A 21,462-nucleotide genomic window follows, 5' to 3' on the forward strand; every position below is an offset into this window, starting at 1 on the left:
AAGTGATTCCTATCAACAGGCTGTGCTGTGCTTAGTCACTCAGTTGTGTCCGACTCTTTGTGACCCCATGGACTGTGGCCGGCAAGGCTCCTCTGTCCATGGGGATTCTCCAGGCAAGAATACTGGAGCGGGTTGCCATGCCCTCCTCCAGGGGATCTTCCTAACCCAGGGATCAAACTCAGGTCTCCCACATTGCAGGTGGATTCTTTACCATCTGAGCCACCAGGGAAGCCCAAGAATACTGGAGTGTGTATCCTATCCCTTCTCCAGGGGATCTTCCCAACCCAGGGGTTGAACCAGGGTCTCCTGCATTGCAGGTGGATTCTTTACCAGCTGAGCTACCAGGGAAGCCCCCAAAACAGACTATATTCTGTCAATTATGAACTACAGTGAATTAAAGAAGCATTTAGTTAGGCACTATGGAGAAGGAAATGGCAACCCACTCCAGTATTCTTGCTTGGAAAATCCCATGGACAGAGGAGCCTGGCAGGCTACAATCCATAGGTCCAAGAGTTGGACATGACTTAGTGCTATCTTTCTTTATGTTAGACCTTGGGAGACAAAGATGATCTCCCTTCATGGAGAATATAATCTACAGAAGGAGATATATAAAGACATAAATTACACAATAATGTGCTAAGGATGATTTGAATGATACAGGAATGATTAACTTTGGCTGGGAGATGTAGGAAAGTCTTCATAAGGGGCAGAGTCCAAGAGGTAGTGAGAAATTTTATGACCTAGGGGAAAAAACAAGGAGGAAAAGAGAAAAGAACGAACATGAAATATAAGCAAGCAAATAACTTCCAATATAAACAAGAAGAGTTGTAAAATGAACTAAAGAGGTGAAATCATTGCCATGTAAAACTAGAAATGTCACAGTGTAATGTTAACAAATACAGCACACTGAAGAACACTCAACATTTGGAACCAGGTATTGGTTTGGACACGGCTTTTGGTTCCCCCAAATACTATGTGTTTTCTGGGGTGTTCCAATGACAGATTGCAATATGTGGGACCATCCTACACCTTCAAGAACTGCTCCACCCAAATTGTCCCTAGGGCTCCTGTGGATCACCAGGGTTAGCAGAAACCTGGCTAGCATCCATGCAGCCAAGGAGCTGGCCCTAGAAATGAAAGACAGAAGCAAACTCAAGCTACTGTTGTGAGAAATACAGGAGGACAATTATGAACAATAAACCAACAATCTCTTATAATTATCTGAAAATACAGTCTACAAATTCTCTGATAATCCCCCACCTTGAGAGGCAGAGTATGAGCTAGATGGAGTGACAAAATTCTAATAAAGAGGAAAACATAAAGAAAGTGACAGTGTGTGCCTTCAGATACAAAGTCAAAAAAGGCACTGACCCTTCCTCTCTCTCTTTTCGGTGGCTTTTTCTGGGAAAGTTAGCAACCATGTCATGAGGACACCCAATCAACCTGGAGTCCCATGGCAAGGAAGTAAGGCTTCTGCCAGCAGCCATGTGAGTGAGCCAACTGAGACGTGGGTCCTCCAGCCTCAAACCTGAGGATGACTGCAGTGCTGGCCGTCACCTTGACTGCAACCAGGAGACAGCCGAAGTTAGAACCAGTCAGTTAAGCTGCTCCCAAACTCCCAACGGAATCTGAGATAATAAAATTTTCTTGCTTTACAAAGTGCTAAATTTTGAGGTAGTTTGTTATGTAGCAATAAAGAAAACAAAACAATACAGATTCTTTCATTTTAAAAGTTAAGAATGTATCATGGTTAATGGTAATGGGAACAGTTTCAGTTTACAAGGTGAAAAATCTGGGAGATGGATGATGGTGAGAGCTGCATAACAGTGTGAATGTACTTAGCGCCACTGAGCTGTATAGTTAAATATGGTTACAACAGCATGTTTTATGTTATGTGACTTCTATCACAATAAAAAAAAAACATTAAAAAAACACATACATAAAAAAGGAGAAAAAAGAATGTACCGTGAATTCATTTGCTTTACAATGGGAGAGAGAAGAGAAAGGTGCAGGTATTAAACCATTTTGAAGATAAAATGTTCTAAATCAATTAATATGTTTTGAAATACTGACTATCCTTTTTTGAAAGTTAAAGACTGTTTTAAAAACAGAAAAAGAAGTATGAGTAAGCAAACATCAACACTGTAAACTGAAGCTCAGAAATTGACTGCTGCATTTTTAATGTCCTCTTGCAGTGTTCTCTATAACCTCTAACCTTTTCCTTAGTAGAGCAAAATTATCACTCTGGCAAAAACTGTTTCCATCTCTCTCTTCTCTTTTTGACCTTGATAATTTGAGTTTAAACAAGATCCAATTGTGAGTATCAAGAAAGCTACTGAGGAAGAAGTCATTTCCACCAACCTGGGTACAAATATTTGGCAGGCAGAGTGCAATTTTCACCATATCAGGCAAAATTGACTGATACAAGTGTTGAGCTTCTGCTTCTTCTAGTACCTGAAAACCAATAAAATATGTTATTAGTGAATAATAACCAATGAACAAACATCTGTTCTTAAACTACATATCTGCTTTTCAGAGGATCCCATAAAAAGGCATATTATCATCATGGAATACATGCAAAAGTATAACAACAGGTACAGTAAGGAACTTATAAATTGATTTCCAAATGTACGTAATTCACCTTAACGTCCTCTGAAAAGGAATGAAGTATCCCACATATGAAATCTCTCTCATATCACATTCACAACTAAATAAAATATTTTCAAATGAAAAGCAGTACATTCTGCCCTTGGTTATATCAACTAAACACTATTGGACCACCAAGAACTCTTCGGAAGCCCTCAAGCTTCTATAGCCTATAATTTAAATAACTCACCATAAAAGCCACACATTGTTTCAGAGCACCTTTTATTTGTCAAATCTGATCTACTGGATAGTAAACAAAAAGTTCCACATGACTTAGAATTTTCCTTTCCTAGGGACCTTTAGGAATTTAAAACCACAATTTCCATATCATAATTTGAAGTACAAGAAAAATGATATTTATAGCCCATTTTTGTCTTATAATTTCCCATCTCTTCAATGCTTTAGAAATAACTTTAGGCTATTTAATCCAATTTCTCTCAAAACATCAGAGTAATTCTTTCAAAATAGTGAAAATGAAAACACTCTTAATTTAGATATTCTATATATACAGTCAGGATTAAACCATGTATCTATCTGAAATCACATCTGAACTAGATAGATGAGGTCTCAGTTATAATCCAGTCTGATCCTGTCATTATTAAAGAGAAAAGAAAACTGAGACCAAGGAGGTTACCCTCATTATCCTAGATTGAATATGTGAATTAGCAACTAAATCAGAACTAGAACCCAAGTGTTCTGGCCTATACTCCATGGCTCTCCCCGACTTCTCTATGTTACCAAGTTTGAGACTGATGAGGATATAGATTCTTTAAAAATATCTAAAGATTCCCTTAGCTATGAGGAGCTAAGCTGAAATAAATATGCATCTGTCTACCTACAACTAGACACTGTATGTGTGTAAAGAGAAAAAGTAGCAAAGATAATTTACATTCACCTTGGTTTTACAAGGAAGTTTTACTATTTAGAATTTTCTTTATACCAAAGGTTTAAAACTCAAACCTATGTGCAACTCCTTCTTTAAATAAGGATAATGGGGAAACTGACACTCAAAATGAACAGCAAGATATTTACAATTCAGAGAGTGTAGGATTCAATTAATCAAAGATATATTAAAAAAAAACTAAGCAAGTTAAGAACATAAGACAATTATTAATTCTGGAGAAAAAACAAAGTTGTACAAGAGTAGAAAAGGAATCATATCTCAGATATGAATAGTTTTTACCATCCTACTAAAAAACCAGAACACTGATCTAATTGAAATGAATATTTTACGTATAGTGGAAAAGTGGGAAATAGAAATAAGGCTGTGTTAGAGGTGATAGGGTTAAGTAAACAACAGATAAATCCAACAGATCTCTAATAGGAAGCAAACACACTAAAAAGAATAAAATAAAGGCTAAAGAGGGTTCAAAGCCTCTTCATTATAAGCTTCTTTAATGCCAATAAAGGGCTTCCCAGATGGCTCAGTGGCTAAAGAATCCACTTGCAATGCAGGAGACAAGGGTTCCATTCCTGGATCAGGAAGATCCCCAGAGAGGGGCATGGGAACCCATTCCAGTTTTCTTGCTTGGGAAATCCCATGGACAGAGGAGCCTGGCAGGCCAGAGTCCACAGGCTGGCACAGAGTTGGACACGACTGAAATGACTGAGCACAAACAATGCCAATAAAAAGAAAAATTAAATTTTAAAAAGTCATACAATAGGAAGCATTCTACTATTTTAGAATTTTAACATAAGCATTAAAGATACTTGCTTTCCTGTACCTGAAGATGCATAAAATATATTAGTGCATTTAAGATATTCAAATTCTTCTTATTCATAATTTATCTCTTTGCTTTTTGAAACATTTTGAAATAATTAGAGATTCACAGAAAGTTGTAAAAATAACATAGAGAGGTCCAGTTTACTCTTCACCCAGTTTCCCTTAATGGTTACGTTTTGGATTAACTATAGCACAATATAAAGCCAGGAAATTAATATTGTTAAAGTATGTGTGTACTGTTCTATGCTATTTTATCACACATACATTTGTTTAACCACTTATTAAAATCAAGATGCTGAAGTAGTCTCCCTTGTGCTACTAATTTATAGTCACACCCTCCATCCAACTATCCCTAAACCCTAGAAAGCATCAACCTGCTTTCCATCTCTGTAATTCTGTTGTTATACAAATGGAATCATATGGTATGTGCTCTTTAAAGATTGACTTTTTTGTTCACCCGGTTTATTCTTGAGATCTATTCAAGTTCATGCATGTATCAAGAGTTAATTCCTACTGCTCAGTAGTATTACAGAGTATGAATATACCACCATTTGTTTAAGCACTTTACTGAGGGGCATCTTGGTTATTTTCAGTTTTTGGCTATTACAAACAAAACTGCCTTTTACTTTCAACCTGCCTATACCGTTATGTCTGAAATGATTTCTTGTAAGCAGCATATAGTGTGTCATTTTTTTAATCCACTGTTAATCTGTCTTTTAATTGTTGACCTCTGACCACTTACATGACCATTTATTTGACCATTTACACTGATATGTTAGAACTTATTAATTTTTAATTTTTTTTTAATTTTACCTGCTTTCTTTTCCTTTATTCCTATGGGTTACCTGAATATATTTTAGAATTCCATTTTTATTTATCTAAAATGTATTTGAGCACATCTCTTTGGATAGATTTTTTTTTAATTGGCTGCTCCAGGTATTTCATTATATATGATTTATCACTATTCATTTTGGTGTCAGCACTTCATATGCTATAGTACAGAAATATTACCTTTAAGGCCCTTTACCTGTCCCCATTATAATTTTAATATTTCTTTACATACACTGAGAACCACATTTGATAGTGTTAAAATTTTTGAAAATAGCAAAACACAAAATGTCAAACATTAGAAAACTCAAGAAGAAAAGGCTACTATATTTACTATATTTTTACTCTTACTACTATTCTATCTTCTTTCTTTATATAACAAGATTCCATCTTTTATCATTTCCTTTCTGTTTCAAGAAATTCCTTTATACATTCTTTTAGGACAGATCTATTAATGACAAATTATCTTCCTTTCCTTCATCTAAGAATGACACTGTTCTTTAGTCCTGAAGCATATTTTCAATGGATATACACTTCTCTGCTGACAGTTCGGTTCTCTTACTCCTTCAAAAACATTGTGTCATTTCTTTCTGGCCTCCATGTTATCTGATGAGAAATTCACTGTCATTCAAACAGTTTTTGCCTTATAGGCAATGTAGCATTTCTTACTGAATGCTTTCAAAATTATTTTCTTTGCCTTTGTTGGAATAAGTTTGACTATGATATATCTTGGCATGGATTTCTCTGGGTTTCATGTAAGAGGTTTGCTCAACTTCTTGATGTCTTTTATTAAATTTGGGAAATTTTCAGCTATTATTTCTAGTTTTCAGTTGCTATTATTTTTCATTATTGTTATTTTCTCAGCCCTGTCGCTTTTTTCTTCTCTCCTTTCAGTACTAAAAAGGCATGACTGTTAGATCTTTTTAAACAGTTCCAAAGATCCTAAAACTACTTTTTCAGTCTTTTCTTTTTTATGTTGTTCAGACTGAGTAATTCTTTTCCTCTTTTTCAAGTTCTCCTATTCTTTCCTTAGTCATCTCCATTCTCCACTGCATTTGTTTAAAAAAAAAAAAAATCAGGTATTATTATTTTTTGGTTCTAAAATTTCCATTTGATTCTTCTATAAAGCTTCTATTTCTTTGCTGGGGCTGCTGTTTTTTTGTTTCAAGCAGGTTTGTTAATTGCTTACTGAAGGCTGCATTAAAGTCCTTGTTAGATAATTCCAACATCTGTGTTGTCTCAGGGCTGGTGTCTGTTGATTGTCTTCACATTTTAGTTGAGGTTTTCCTGCTTCTTGGTGGAGTGATTTTTATTGAAACCTGGATATTTTGGGTATTGTTTTGAGACTTTGGATCTTTTCAAATCTTGTTTTAGCAGGTCTTCTGTGACACAGGAAGGAGGACCCAGCTCACTACCATCACTCAGGAGTGAAAACTCTACTGCCTTTGGCGATTCCCAGAGCAGGGAGAACAGACCCATCTTGATACCTCTGGGTGGGTGGGGCTGCAGATGGTGAGAGTTCTGGCTCCCCACCAGGCCTCTGTTGATACCACCCTGGTGCCAACAGCCTCACAGACTCTAGCTGGTCAGTCTAACTCCACCTTTCAGCTATATTTAGTAGGAGAGATAAAAAGAAGTGTCTATCCAAACATTCCTAACCTAAAGACATTTAGCCTTAAGTGACTAAAGAGGCTGACAGCTTCTCCTTTGGGTACCTGTCCTTGTCTTTTAAAACTGACACACGAGTAGCTGTAGCCATGCTTTGCTGACCATCACAAGCTTTAAAATATCACTTATTTATCTGATGAAGCATCATTGCACAGACTTCTTCACAACTGTCAACACTTCAGACTATGTCTAATGTTGCTTTGAAAATACAAATGAGATCATAAAAAATGTCGTTTGAAAAAAAAAATGTCATTTGAGAATGTAACCAACCCAACTACCATTTGAGATGGAATGCATAATTTAAAAAACTAGTATAATCTTATGCCCTCCCATATATTATTAGCATCTTCATGCAAATCTTAACTTTTTACAAATTGTTATTTATTAATCCACATAATTTATTAATCTATACAATGCAAACCAAGATATAAGTAACAAAAAGCTTTAAAAATTTAAATTATTGCCCAACTTCAAGGGAAGCAAGAGGCTTAAACATAAATATTTATTTATAATATATCATATTTTATATTACTTATAACAATAATGATGAAGATGATTATAAAGAAAGTAAGCATTTACATGATGATAAATGGAAAGCTTCATTAAATTCTCCCTGCCCTCTACTGGACAGTCTGCACAGATAATCACATATGGCAAGTGTTTCTCTGTGTGCGTGTGTGCCCATGAGTACATATGTGTACATATTCTCATCCCAAAAGTTGATTATGTATATACTTCATTCAGAATTGATACAAAGATTTCCAAAATTATAATGCTATTTTACCCATTTCTTCCCTTTTATAGATCTGTTCATCCACTCAACTAGACAGTAAATATTTAAGTATCAATTGTATGCCAGACACTGTGCCAGCACTGACAACAGGACTCTAAACAATAACAGACGTGATCACTGACCTCATGAATCTCAAAGCAGGAAGTCTTACGCTCTTTCTGTGATCCCCTCAATACATCAGCCCTCACCTTGAAGGATAGTAATTACTGCAATTTCATCATAGTGACCGTGAAGAAGCTATCTTTCTTCCTTAGCAGATAGAAACATGGACAAACTACTCAAATAGAGTAACTGAATTTGTCAAATGTCAAAACATGATGAATGACTTAAATATCTAGCAGCATACATATAGAAAATAAATTTTTACTTATTTCTTCTTCCTCAGAATGCTTGATCAACTAAAACTAAATCTGTGAACTGTGCTCTAATACTAAAGACATATTCATACGCAAGTCAGTACAGAACCTGGTACACAGAAAGTACTAAATAAATAATACTACAGAATTTTGAATGAGTAAGCGAAAACTGTAGCCAGTAAAATCAGCAAAATAGTGTTATTTTAAAGAAGGGGAAAATTTCCACAGATCTGCTTCTTCAGTTCATAGGAAACAGATTTTTAATCAGTCACAAATCAACAAATATAACAAACACTTCAGGTCACACCATTTTATCTATTGATGTGTACCCAAGTAGATCCTAGTAAAAATGTTAAAAGTTACTAACATGCTTTAATAAAAAATTTCAAAGAAGTTTATATAAGAAGTCTAGAACATGAAATTTTATTAATAATTTTTAATACAGAAAGTATATCATCCCAAAATCTAAATAGAGAAGAGGAAAAAACTCATAGCCCTACGATCCTAAAGTTAATATAACCATTTAAGTTTTTGTTATGCTTAGGTACTTATCTACCTTCTCACACAGAAAAAAATCACTTAAAAGCACATTATTCTAACAATTGTATAATTTTTTCATTAGACCAAAGAACTTTGCACTTTGCTGTAAAATCTTCATAAACATTACCAGAAACAACATGTTTGTTTAAAACATCATGTATTTTCACTGTAGAAAATGAACATAAGCAAAAAGAAAATAAATACAACCCACAAGCCCAATATCAAGATATATACTGCTAACATTTTGGCATATATCTTTCTAGTTTGTATTCTGTTTTCATTTATATTGTGAACATTTTCTCGTATAAATAAATATAATCCTACATCACTATTTTCAATAGCTGAATATTATTATATAATTCAGACATACCATAACTTATTTCCCTACCTAATTCTCTTATGATAGATTTACAAGTTGTTGCCAATTTTCCACTCTTATAACTACCACTGTAACGAATATCCTTGTACACACATTTTTCTGCCAACTATTTGAATATCTCTATAAGAGAAAATGCTATATTGAAAAGCACAGGCTTTTTTTTTTTTTTTAAGTTTTTTGATATATGCTACCAATTTATTTATATTCTGGTGCTGTATAAGAAAGTACTCAACTCCATATCTTACTGTGAATTCTCACACTCTTGTTTTATTTGCAATTTGACAGACTAAATTGACACCACTATTATTTTATGTTTCTTTGATTATTAATGCTGCTGTACTTTTTATCCCCATGGATATAAACCCCTGTGATGAGCCTTAACCCTTCTTTTCCATTAATTTTTTAAGTAATACGTGAATGCATTCTAGCTTACAAATGTCAAACAATACAGATGAAGTCAGATCCCCAATTCCTATTCCTGTTCACTGTTCGAAGACATAAACAGAAGCTTGTCTTCTTCCCAAACTACTTCTAAGCATTTCTACATATGTGCATACAGAAATTAAGATGTTACATGAACTTTTAAATGGTATACTATATATTTTTGCAACTTGTTTCTTGCCTTAAAAGAAAGTCATCTTTCCATGTAATAGAATGATAAACGCTATACAGTATTTTTCACAGTATGCTGCTGCTAAGTCACTTCAGTCGTGTCTGACTCTGTGTGACCCCATAGACGGCAGCCCACCAGGCTCCCCCGTCCCTGGGATTCTCCAGGCAAGAATACTGGAGTGGGTTGCCATTTCCTTCTCCAATGCATGAAAGTGAAAAGTGAAAGTGAAAAGTGAAAGTGAAGTCGCTCAGTCGTGTCCAACTCTTATTAGCGACCCCATGGACTGCAGCCTATCAGGCTCCTCCGTCCATGGGATTTTCCAGGCAAGAGTACTGGAGTGGGGTGCCATTGCTTTCTCCTTTCCACAGTATAGATATACAATTTTCTTAACCATTCCCAATTGGTGATAATTACTTTTCCAGCATTATGGAAAATATAAAAAATACAGCAAAGCTAAAATAACTATACACTGTGCTTTTGTGCTTAGTCATGTTTGACTCTGCAACCCCAGGGACTGCAGCCCACCAGGCTCCTCTGTCCATGGGAATTCTCCAGGCAAGAATATGGAGTGTGTTGCCATGCCCTCCTCCAGGGGATATTCCCAACCCAGGGATCAAACCCAGGTCTCCTGCATTGCGGGCGATTCTTTACCGTCTGAGCCACCAGGGTAAACCCAAGAATATTGGAGTGGGTAGCTATCCCTTCTCCCAGGGATCTTCCTGACCCAGGAATCGAACGAGGGTCTCCTGCATGGCAGGCAGATTCTTCACCGGCTGAGCTACCAGGGAAGCACACACATACCTATGGGATAGCACTTATTTTGGCTTACTAAAATTATTTATTTACATGTTTTTCTCCTCTTCTTCTCTAATGTGTGACACTGAAAATGGAAGGATTGCATTTTACACATTGTGTATTCTAAAACCATGCATAAAATTCAGTACTATTTATTTGTTGAATAGAGCTGAGGAAAATTTTTAAATTACATTTTATCCTGTAAATATCAATGCAAAATAGAAAGCATAAAGATATCTGGAGAGACTGAAGCTCAAAGAAGGTAAAGCCAATTTTTCCGCATTCAAACTTAGTGGTATACATTGGGACTAGATGACAGAACTTTTCTTCCCAGGTTCATAAGTAAGGGTATTTTAGAGAACAGAGCACTCAGCCAAGAAAGTGGAATAGAAGACTACAGTTAGAGGCTGAATCTGCATTTACTTTTTGTATGAACATAGAAAAATCCCCAAATTCTTTATTTCCTCATCCCTAATAAGGATAATTCGAACTCTGTTTAACTTACAGAGTTATGAAGGCTCAGATGTAACAGTGTTTAACAAATTCTAAAGACTCATATATAAATGCAAAGTATTATTATCTAATAGGCCAGTAACTTACAACCTTTCTGGAGCCTCCTCTTTCTTTCAACACCCCCACATCAATTAACTGCCAAGTCCTGCTGATTGATCCAGCAGGGCCTCCTATATTCATCGCCTCCTCTTAATCACTACTAAACTACCCTGACTCAGCCCCTCATCCAGTCTCACCAAGATTACTACAATAATCTAACTGCCACCCTGCTGCTAGCATACCTTCAGTTTCAGCCCAAGTACACCCCAGTGTGTCCTTGTTCCACTTGAAAGCTTTCAATGGCTTTTCCTTGCCTTTTCAGTACAGTATTAACTCACTGAATTAACAACCAAGCTCTTTGGCCCTAGATCCTTATCTAGTCTTACCACATACACACACATACTCTCTCTCACAACCTTCTGTGCATTTTACATACTAGACATTTCTGCAATTTACTCTTCTCTAGCACATACATGTGCTTCCACAAATATAATCTGTGCTATGCCTAGAATATTCTTCTACTCTAAACCTTACCTAACTTTTTAATGTCTTGCTCAAACAGCACACTGATTCAACATCTATCCAAACTGACTCACCAGCTATAAGGTAACTCTCCCTCTTATAATTCTGTTTTTTCACAAGACCCTTAAGACTTCCTGCTTTATATTATAGTTATTTATGGACATGCGCTCTAGTGCTTGTATGAAAGTCCCTTTCATACAAGACTGATACTAATTCACAGTCACAAGTAATGTTCTTGATAAAAATTTTTGTTAAATTAACTGACACTTTCTATCACAGCTAGGTAATTTTACAAAGCTTTTCCTCTTCCTTCTCTCTATTGCCTATAAGAATCTCCCTTGCTTAGGACAAGGTCTTTTTTTTTCCTTAAGTAAATTAAACTGCATATGAACTGGGTTTTCTATAACATGCCTCAAAAAAGTTACTGGAACTAACTCCAGAGCTTCCCAAGTCTGAAAGAGGTTCATATTTCAAAAATTAAAAAGAACGAACATAAGTCAGAATTCTTAAGATCAGGCAGATCTACCTATTCTTCAGGCATGGTTTTAGACTACAAAAATTAAACACTAGAGAAAAAAATTATTATAGCACTAAAATATGTAAGGATAAAAAATTGACTGAAGAAGGTGAATATTTCTAACACTTATTTGTGTGCGATTCAGGCTGACACTTTGAAGAGAAGAATGTGACAGCTTACAAGAAAACAAACTCACTCATTCCCCTTAATTTCTGAAAGCTCACGCAAGTCTGACAGGCCAACCACAGGGTGATCGCTCATGTGTATCACCCATGACAATTATGGCTTCAATAAAAATGTTCTCCAAATTTTAATAAAGCCCAATTGGTTTTCAGGAAATAGCCAGTCTAGTATTTTCATATTTAAGAAGGCATACTTCACAAATTAGTGAGCTAATTTATGGAATTATAAATAAGACTTCCAAAATTTTTATCTTATGGCAACAGAAGAGGTACGAAATGAATGTGGTGGCAGAGGGCCAGGGGACACGAAAGGCTGAGTGCTGACAAGGGTCGGCAGGAGCTACTCAGGGGAAAGGACTGTGCCGAGAAGGCATCCTGATTCTCGAGCATCCTTTGCTTTGGTTTTCCTCTTCAAACAGCTATTAAAAGCTTCCTAAGTAATTTTCAAAATGCTATGGACTCCAATCTGAGAAGCACTGATAAAAATCACAGCTCATTACAGGCATGTGAAAAGGTTTCCTTTAAAGATAATACAGAAGAGACTTTAAAGTATTTATCATGTAACTTACACTGGAAATAACCTGTATTTGTCATTAAATTAACCTGACAGTTGTTTAATATGGGACAAATCAGGCTGCTATACACTTTGTTCCCTCCCCATCAATGGTTGCCAGCAGGAGAAAAAGAATGTTAAGCATTAGAATCTCCTTTTATTCTTTTTCTCTCCCCCATGGGAAGGAAGGATTTATTATTACTTGCAGCAAGTAAGGAGACTACCAGGGTCTTTCCCAAAGCAGTGTCTCTAGAATCTCTTTTTATTCTTAATCTCCAATCCCATCACCAAACGCTCATCAGGCAGTAAACAGGAAAGTGAGGATGAAGTGGGAACGAGCTCTTCTGCAGGTCTTCGCCTCAACTCTGCCTCTACTCCCAGTCTCTGCTGTTTCTCAGGATGAACTGTGCGCTGGTTTCTCATTTCAGGAAACAAGCCATCAGTAGCTTAAAATTCACAGGCTTTTATAGATGGGTATGGAAAATTCACCATCATATATTCCAAAACCCAGATAATCAACAACTAATTTGGCAACACAATAACATCAGGAAGAATACTGCCATCCAGTTCTTGACACAAAATACACCTCTAATCAAAACCAGTCATACCATTTTCTACACAAATTTCATTAGATTAAACATTAAGAATAAAATTGTGTAGGTTTATGACACACAAAGGAAGCTCTTCTCTAAATAGTAATCTCTTTTTTTCATGCCAATAATAAAATGCACAAAGTGTTCTTGACATAGGATAAAACATAATAACACATCCCCATTATCCTCTGCCTCCTAGAAGAATTTACTTCTCGAGACTGTTATGGTAAATGATTATTCTTTAGGGAGGGATCCCAGACTAACACAAGATGCTCCGGTAGGTCTTTCTCATCTCTCACTCCTATTACTGTACGACTACATGGCCATAACCATCAATCATTTTAGCAAACACCACCAAACCACAAGGCTATTACACACACACCAACAGATATTTTCAATACCATACAGTCACACTATTATCCATCTTTTATAGACAGGCAATCACACTCAGCATGACAAGATTTCAGAGAAATAACTGATGGTTAATGTAAGTTTTCTAGTCCTGAAAGCAAAATGAACTTAATTTGTCTAAGAAATATAAATGAACAATAATTTAGTTCTTTTACTATAGTCTACAGTTTTAAATTTAATAAAAATATTTTTAAAATATAAGAAACACTTTAAAGTTACTTATTTTTACTTCTAGTTTTCAGGATAGTTAAGTGATAGGTTCTCACACTCACACTAGGAAATTAATTTGCCATACCAATCAAGTAATGTGCATACATACATATTATAATGCTTAATCCTTAATTTAGCTCTTAAATTATCCAGGATGAATTAGTAGCCAATTTATAGTCCAAGGAAATCCCCCACAGTTTAGTGGTAATCCATCTGCAATGCAGGAGCTGCAGGAGGAAACGGCAACCTACTCCAGTATCCTTGCCTGAAAAACCGCATGGTCAAAGGAGCCTGGTGGGCTACAGTCCAAAGGGTCACAAAGAGTCAGACACAACTGAACGGCTAAGCACACACACAGGTTATACTTCAAACTTCACTCTTACTAATAAGGCTGACACACATTTCCCAAAAGGTTTGAGGGCACCCCCTGGTGGCAGACTTTGGGGAGAGAGAAAAAAAAAAAAAAGCACAAACACCATTACAAAGCAAACATCCTTTCAAGAAACTGACCAAGTTCTACTCAACAATTCAATTATTTCAGTAACATCCAATCTAGAAAAAATTCAAAATGTGATCAAAGAAAGTTGGGTAATCTCTGGAGCTTCCTATAAGGAGACCTGACCAGTAGTAGCTTATAGCTAGCAGGACTAGTAAGATGTCAGAGGCAGAAGAAACCTTCAAGAGAATCTAGTCCGGGGCAGAACAGAGCATTGTCCAAGACAAGAGCCACCAGCCACATATGTTGATTGAGCATTTGAAATGTGCCTGGTGTGACTAAGCAACCGCATTTCAAGTTTTATTTCACTTTAGCTAATTTTCACTTAAACAGTCACATACTACAGTCATAATAGCTACTAGCTATTGTTTGGACAACACAGGTCTAGTCCTACTTGCTACTCCACTCCAATGAAACAGTCACCAGAGAAATGCAAGGAAGAGACAAAGCTCCCACACACATGTACCACTGGATGGTGAAAATACATATAACTAAACCTGCACCTATTTGTTTGCAGGATTTTAAATGCTCCTAATTTTAATCCATTACATTGGATTACTTTTTGGTAACTGTAATTCATTTGAAAATACAGATGAACTTGAAAATGGTAAAATATTCTTTTTGAAATAACTTTTGGCTTTATAGCCTATAAAAACTGAAGACATGTGACAACTGATATAGCATTTAGTTACAACAAATGAAATAGATTATGAGCTCAGGCTCAACTCAGGCTAGACTCTAGCTTAAGTCTTAATCTAGACTCAATCTAATGAATGTTATCTAGGACATTCATTCTTTTCTTATACACAGAGAATCCTGAACTGTGGATTAGCTGTGCTCAGGAATCCAACAAATAGCCTAGCTGATCCAGCCTCTACTTTACAGTTAACTAAAGTTAAGTTATACTGTTAGCAGTATGTTGACATTTAGTTCAAGCATATATTGAGTGTCCACTTTACCCAAGACATCATATTGTGCACTGTGAGGAATAAACACAAAGGTAGACAATGCAATTCAAGGTCTCTGTCCTCTAGAAACCTTCTACATTTTAGGGTAAAAATCCCTTATCAACAGAAATAAGGGTTATATGTACATGCCTCACCTTTTCTCTCTACCAACTGCCAATCTCAAATGGTCAACTATCACTTTACACAAGTAGTTTCTAAATCTTTAATAAAAGACTATGGCTTAAGATCCACATCTGTGTGTTTTCCTTAAATACACTGAAGTTAAGTTTAACATTAACTGAGCATCAGCCATAAGTTAGAAAACATTAAGATGCCCTGGAAAATGTCAGCTTCATGAATGATGCACACATTTTATAGACAGATCATGTATTATGTGACAAGTGCATGGAGGTAGGCACAGGTACTACTGTGAGCACAGAACAGTTTTTAGGAGAGGCTGGGAGGACAGAAAAGAGTTTCCGGAGGAGATGAAGACTGAGCTCTGTCTGGAAGGAAGGATTAAGAGCAAGACAACTGTATGCCAGAGAAATATAAGCAAGTAGGAGTCATTAGAATATCAGGTTTAGAGCAGGAAAGCAGCAAGAAATGATGCTGGAGAAATGGGGAGAGGCAAGGCCAAAGAATATCATAAATATCATCCAATAGAACTGAGAATAGATGAGGTGCCACACAGGGTTTGAAGATACATGCTTCAGATAGCTCTCTGCGTGTGAGCAGCGTACAGGATGGATTTGAAGGGAACACCACTGGACAGGGGTCAGCTGGCTGACTGCTGCAATACACCGTCTGAGTCATGATGACAGCATGGATCAGACAGGAGTAACAGAAAGAGAGGTGCGTCTCAAGGGGTATTTAGGAAATAAATTATGTCTTAATAGAAGAAGTAGAGAGAAGGAGCTTAAAATAAAAAAGCTTTGAGTGTGCCCAGCATTAAGTGGTATTTAAAGCTCTTGGCACTACGTTAAGTGACTGGGGCATAACAAAGAACAAATCACAGCCTCCTTCAAGGAAGGGTATGGGAGATGGACAAGTAAAAAGTCAATTACAGAAGTGACAGCTACCCTGAACACTAAGAGACAAGCAAGCGTTAACCAAGCATCAGGGGAAAGGGATGAGGCCAGAAAAGAATCAGTGACAAGTGTTTCTAAAGTATAATTCTGCTCTGGACCTGTTAAGTTTGAGGAATGGAATAAGACTGGCTTTTCCTTTGAATACCAAGTGAAAAAATGAATGAAGAATTCTGAAAACCCAAAATGAAGAAAATGAAAGATTCTACCTTTTAGATGGTCTCAGATCTCTCAGTGAGGTGTGAAGTAGGAGCAGGCAGATAGTAGCATATGGGTCAAGATCAGAAAAACAAAAATATTCAGAACCACAGAGTAAAAAGGAAATACATAAAAACAGTACAAAGAACCAAAGGCCAAGTTAAGATTCAATAATGTAAAGTCTCAGTAAGGCTCATTAATAAGATTTATGATTTATTTCCTGCATTTTTCCTTCCCTTCTTTACTTTTTAAAGTAAAACCCTCTATTTGTCAAGAGCAAAGGAAATAGGTAACCGGATGCTACCAGAGTTGGAAACTAGCAGAAACCAAAGGTGAAGGAGGAACTAGATTCTAAAAGGACACTACAGTTGGCCCTTGAACAATGCAGGGGTTAGGAGTGCCAACCCTCTGCATAGTCAAAAACCTGCTTATAACTTATACTTGGCGCTGTGTATCCAACTGAGCTATCAGAGAAAGAGGTGGGAATAACAGACCACCTGACCTGCCTCCTGAAAAATCTGCAGGTCAAGAAGCAACAGTTAGAACTGGACATGGAACAACAGACTGGTTCCAAATCTGGAAAGGAGTACGTCAAGGCTGTATATTGTCACCCTGCTTGTTTAACTTACATGCAGAGAACATCATGAGAAACACTGGACTGGATGAAGCACGAGCTGGAATCAAGATTGCCGGGAGAAATATCAATAACCTCACATATGCAGATGACACCACCCTTATGGCAGAAAGTGAAGAAGAACCAAAGAGCCTCTTGATGAAAGTGAAAGAGAGTGAAAAAGTTGGCTTAAAACTCAACATTCAGAAAACTAAGATCATGGCATCTGGTCCCATCACCTCATGGCAAATAGATGGGGATACAATGCAAACAGTGAGAGATTTTATTTTTTTACTTTTTGGGGCTCCGAAATCACTGCAGATGTGACTGCAGCCATGAAATTAAAAGACACTTGCTCCTTGGAAGAAAAGTTTTGACCAACCTAAACAGCATTGCCAAAAAAAGTCCATCTAGTCATAGCTATGGTTTTTCCCGTAGCCATGTATGGATGTGAGAGTTGGACTATAAAGAAAGCTGAGTGCCAAAAAATTGATGCTTTTGAACTGTGGTGTTGGAGAAGACTCTTGAGAGGCCCTTGGACTGCAAGGAGATCCAACCAGTCCATCCTAAAGGAAATCAGTCCTGAATATTCAGTGGAAGGACTGATGCTGAAGCTGAAACTCCAATACTTTGGCCACATGATGCGAAGAATTGACTCACTGGAAAAGACCCTGATGCTGGGAAAGACTGAAGGTGAGAGGAAAAGGGGACAACAGAGGATGAGATGGTTGGATGGCATCACCGACTCAATGGACATGAGTTTGAGCAAGCTCCAGGAGTTGGTGATGGACAGGGAAGCCTGGCATGTTGGCAGTCCATGAGGTCGCAAATAGTCAGACACGACCGAGTGACTGAACTGAACAGAACTGTGTATCCACGGTTCCCCCTTATCCATGGTTCTGAAATAGTACCTGGCCCTCAGCTTTTTTACCTTGCCTGAAGGAGCTTTTCCTATTGGCAATTTTTCCTTCTCAAGTAGAACTTGTTAAAATGAAGAGGAGGAGTTGTTTTTTCTCCTCAGCCCCTACTACTAACTGTCATCAGATTCAACCAACTGAGGATTGTGCAGTACTGTACTATTTACTATTGAAAAAAAAAAACCATGTGTAAGTGGACCCATGTAGTTCAAACCCAAGTTGCTGAAGGTCAACTGTCCAGGTACCAGGCTGCGCAGGAAAATATACGAAGGCAGGAGAGAGTCAGTAGATTACAACCATTTTGCTAGATGTGTTTCATGGGACACAAGCTACAAGGGAAATCGTAACTCGCTAACACAGAAAAGCATTTTGATTGTAAATAAGTTTGGGGAAAATATTTAGTTAACTAAAACTAAGCAGGTTTCTCTACTGTATGACTCCTCAGAACTATTCCCAGTAGGAGGATATAACATGCAGCAAAGGGTCAGAACAACAGAACCTGGCAAACTGGCCCAGAACAAAAGAGATGCAAGCAACAGCCTTAAAAACAGGGCTACATGAATAAGTGAGTAGAAAACTAGGAGGCTACGGTAGGATAGAAATGCAGAATTAATGATGCTAGAGAAGGAACTGGCCCAGGGCACAATCAGATCCAGTGTGTGACCATGGGTTAACACAATAGAAGGTCTCACAGAGACTTGAGTCGGATTAGTGTATAGGTTACCAATGTGATTACCAAATGAAGTTGCCCAAGTGGAAGTCAGATAACAGGGCTGAGAGGAAAAGAGGTGCCAAAAATGAACAAATTAAAATGGGAAGAGGGATATAATCAGATGGCAAAGAATTCAAAGGAACAAAGGCAGTTGGGTATTGGTAGGTCCCATTCCTAAGTCAGGGCTTTTAAATAATGCCAGATCTAAGGCCACAGGCCAGTAAAGCCACTTTTTTTTTTTTTAAGATTTTCTCTTCTTTCTACCTATAATTCAAATCTCTGAACTTCTTAGGCCTCTTTTGATTTGGTTAATTAGTTTCTAAGATGGTTCTGTCCCTTAATCGAACCATTTCCAGTTGACCTAAGGTGTGGGTGCTATGTTCCTCTCTAGGTGCCAAGTCAGAGGCTAGTTCTGATGGCATACAGCTAAGGGCACAGATGAGACCCACCTCAGCCCAGCTCTATAAGTTATGAGCCTGGGTTTACACAGATCTAGGTCAGGGCCAGACAATTCAACAATGGATAGGAATCAGCAATGGGGGTGAGGGGGAAAAAAACTCCTCCTCTTCATTCCAGCAAGTTCCACGTAAGAAGGAAAAACCGCCAATAAGAAAAGCTCCTTCAGCCAAGGTAAAAAGTTGAGTTAAAGAACAGGTACTACCCAAGGAGAGAGGTTTGAGAATGATGCTAGAGTAGAGCAGTAGCTCTCAAACCTTCACATCAGAATTAGCTGCGGGTTGTGAAAACAAAGATGGGTGGGCCTCACCTTCAGAATTTCTAATTCAGAAAGTTCAGGGTAAGGAAGGAGAATTTCTGTCTCTCTCAAGTTCCCAAGTGATGCTGTTGCTGCTGATTCAAGGGTCACACCTTGAGAACCACTGCAAAGCAGGGTTTCTTGATCTTGGCACTACTGACCTTTTGGGTTAGTTAATTCTTTGTTTTGGGGAGTATCGTGTTCACTGTAGGATGTTTAGTGGCATCTATGCCCTCTATCCACCAGAAGCCAGTAGAACCTCCCCTCAGTTGTGAGAACCAAAAAATGTCTCCAGACCTTGCCAAAGGTCCCCCAGGAAGCAGAATCACTCACAGATGAGAACTACCACAACAAACCGTAGTGGTTATATAGACTGGAGTACATAGAGACTCTGGAGTGAGTGGCACCCAGGTTGAAATCCTGGCTTCATCACTTGAACAAATTACTTATACTCTCTAATCCTTGGTTTTCAGTTGTTCATTTGTAAAATACAGTGTCTATCTAATGGGGTGTTTGTGAAAATCAAATTAAATAAAACATATTGCTTATACTGTACTTAGTATACAGTAAAGCTCTTAAAAATAAGCAGCACCACTGTCTTGGCTGCAGATAACCTAGTAGGATACTGAATAAAACAGAGGAGATTATCTACAAGGTGAACCTTGTAGAAGGGTTAATTCTAGGAGCAGATAAGGCTAAGCCTGGAATGGATAAGTGTTTGCAAGTGAAGTGAAGCTGAAATGGTCTGCAGCTTAAGCAGCAGGCCAGGAAAAAGGAAAGGGTTAAAAAGGGAGACAAAAGTCAACTATGAAGAAAAGAGGCTGTGTATACAGCTGCTTAACCCAGTAAGCTGTTTTAACATTCCACTTCCAATGGAAGAAAATGCCCTGGTTCTATAGTTAGAATGTTTTGTCCACCCAAAATGCGTATGTTGAAATCTGTTCCTCCAATGTGGTAGTAATTTGGAGCTAAGGCCTTGGGGTGATTAGATCACGATGGTGAAGCCATCTTAAATGGGATTTAGTGCCCTAATAAAAAGAGACCTCAGGGAGCTCTCTTATTCCTTCTACACCTTGTGTGTGTGAAGTCGCTCAGTCACGTCCAACTCTTTGCGACCCCATGGACTGTAGCCTCCTCCGTCCATGGGATTTTCCAGGCCAAGAGCACTGGAGTGGGTTTCCATTTCCTTCTCCAGGGAATCTTCCCGACCTGGGGATTGAACCTGGGTCTCCTGCATTGTAGGCAGATGCTTTACCATCTGAGCCACCAGGGAAACCTTGTGAGGACACAGCAAGAAGACAGCCATCAATGAATCAGGAAGCAGGTCCTCACCAGACACTGAATCTGCCAACACCTTGATCTTGCACTCACCAGCCTCAAGAACGATGAGAAATAAATCATCGACCCAGTCTATTCTGTTACAACAATCTGAATGGATTAAGACACTCTGTTTATTTCTGAGTTGGGCATCCCAGGGCTAGGGTGGATTAGACCAATAGCATAGCTTGGTAGTCCATTTGAAAATATTCTATACTTCACTGTGGTGGAAATGGTTCTGGCAGAAGATGTCTTTTTCTAGTGCTTTCCATGTAATCAAAGAGCAACTGAGGCAACAAGGTACTATGCCACTCAGTTTACTAAAAATTTCTTCAACACTGTAAAGAATAATTGTTCAAATAGCTTAGAATCTGACTGCCCCATAAAGTTAATCATTACTTGTCATTACCATAGCAATACATGATGGATAAGGACTTTTCACAATTAGTACCAAAAATAAAATACAGAAAGAATTACTGGCTCCATCCTCTGGAGATGTAGCCACCACACAGCTACCATGGCACTAACGGTACACTGTA

General features: G+C 37.6%; 1 protein-coding gene across 1 annotated transcript in view; it reads right to left on the bottom strand.

Annotated features, from left to right (window-relative positions):
* PARG (poly(ADP-ribose) glycohydrolase) overlaps positions 1–21,462 on the bottom strand; it is a 116,494-nt gene that overhangs the window by 65,279 nt on the left and 29,753 nt on the right. Inside the window, exon 8 of the mRNA XM_043926952.1 lies at positions 2,362–2,454. Within this exon, the coding sequence (XP_043782887.1) occupies positions 2,362–2,454 (93 nt within the window). The remainder of the gene's footprint in view (positions 1–2,361; positions 2,455–21,462) is intronic.

The sequence above is a fragment of the Cervus elaphus genome, chromosome 15 (genome assembly GCF_910594005.1).
Source record: "Cervus elaphus chromosome 15, mCerEla1.1, whole genome shotgun sequence".
Classification (NCBI taxonomy): domain Eukaryota; kingdom Metazoa; phylum Chordata; class Mammalia; order Artiodactyla; family Cervidae; genus Cervus; species Cervus elaphus.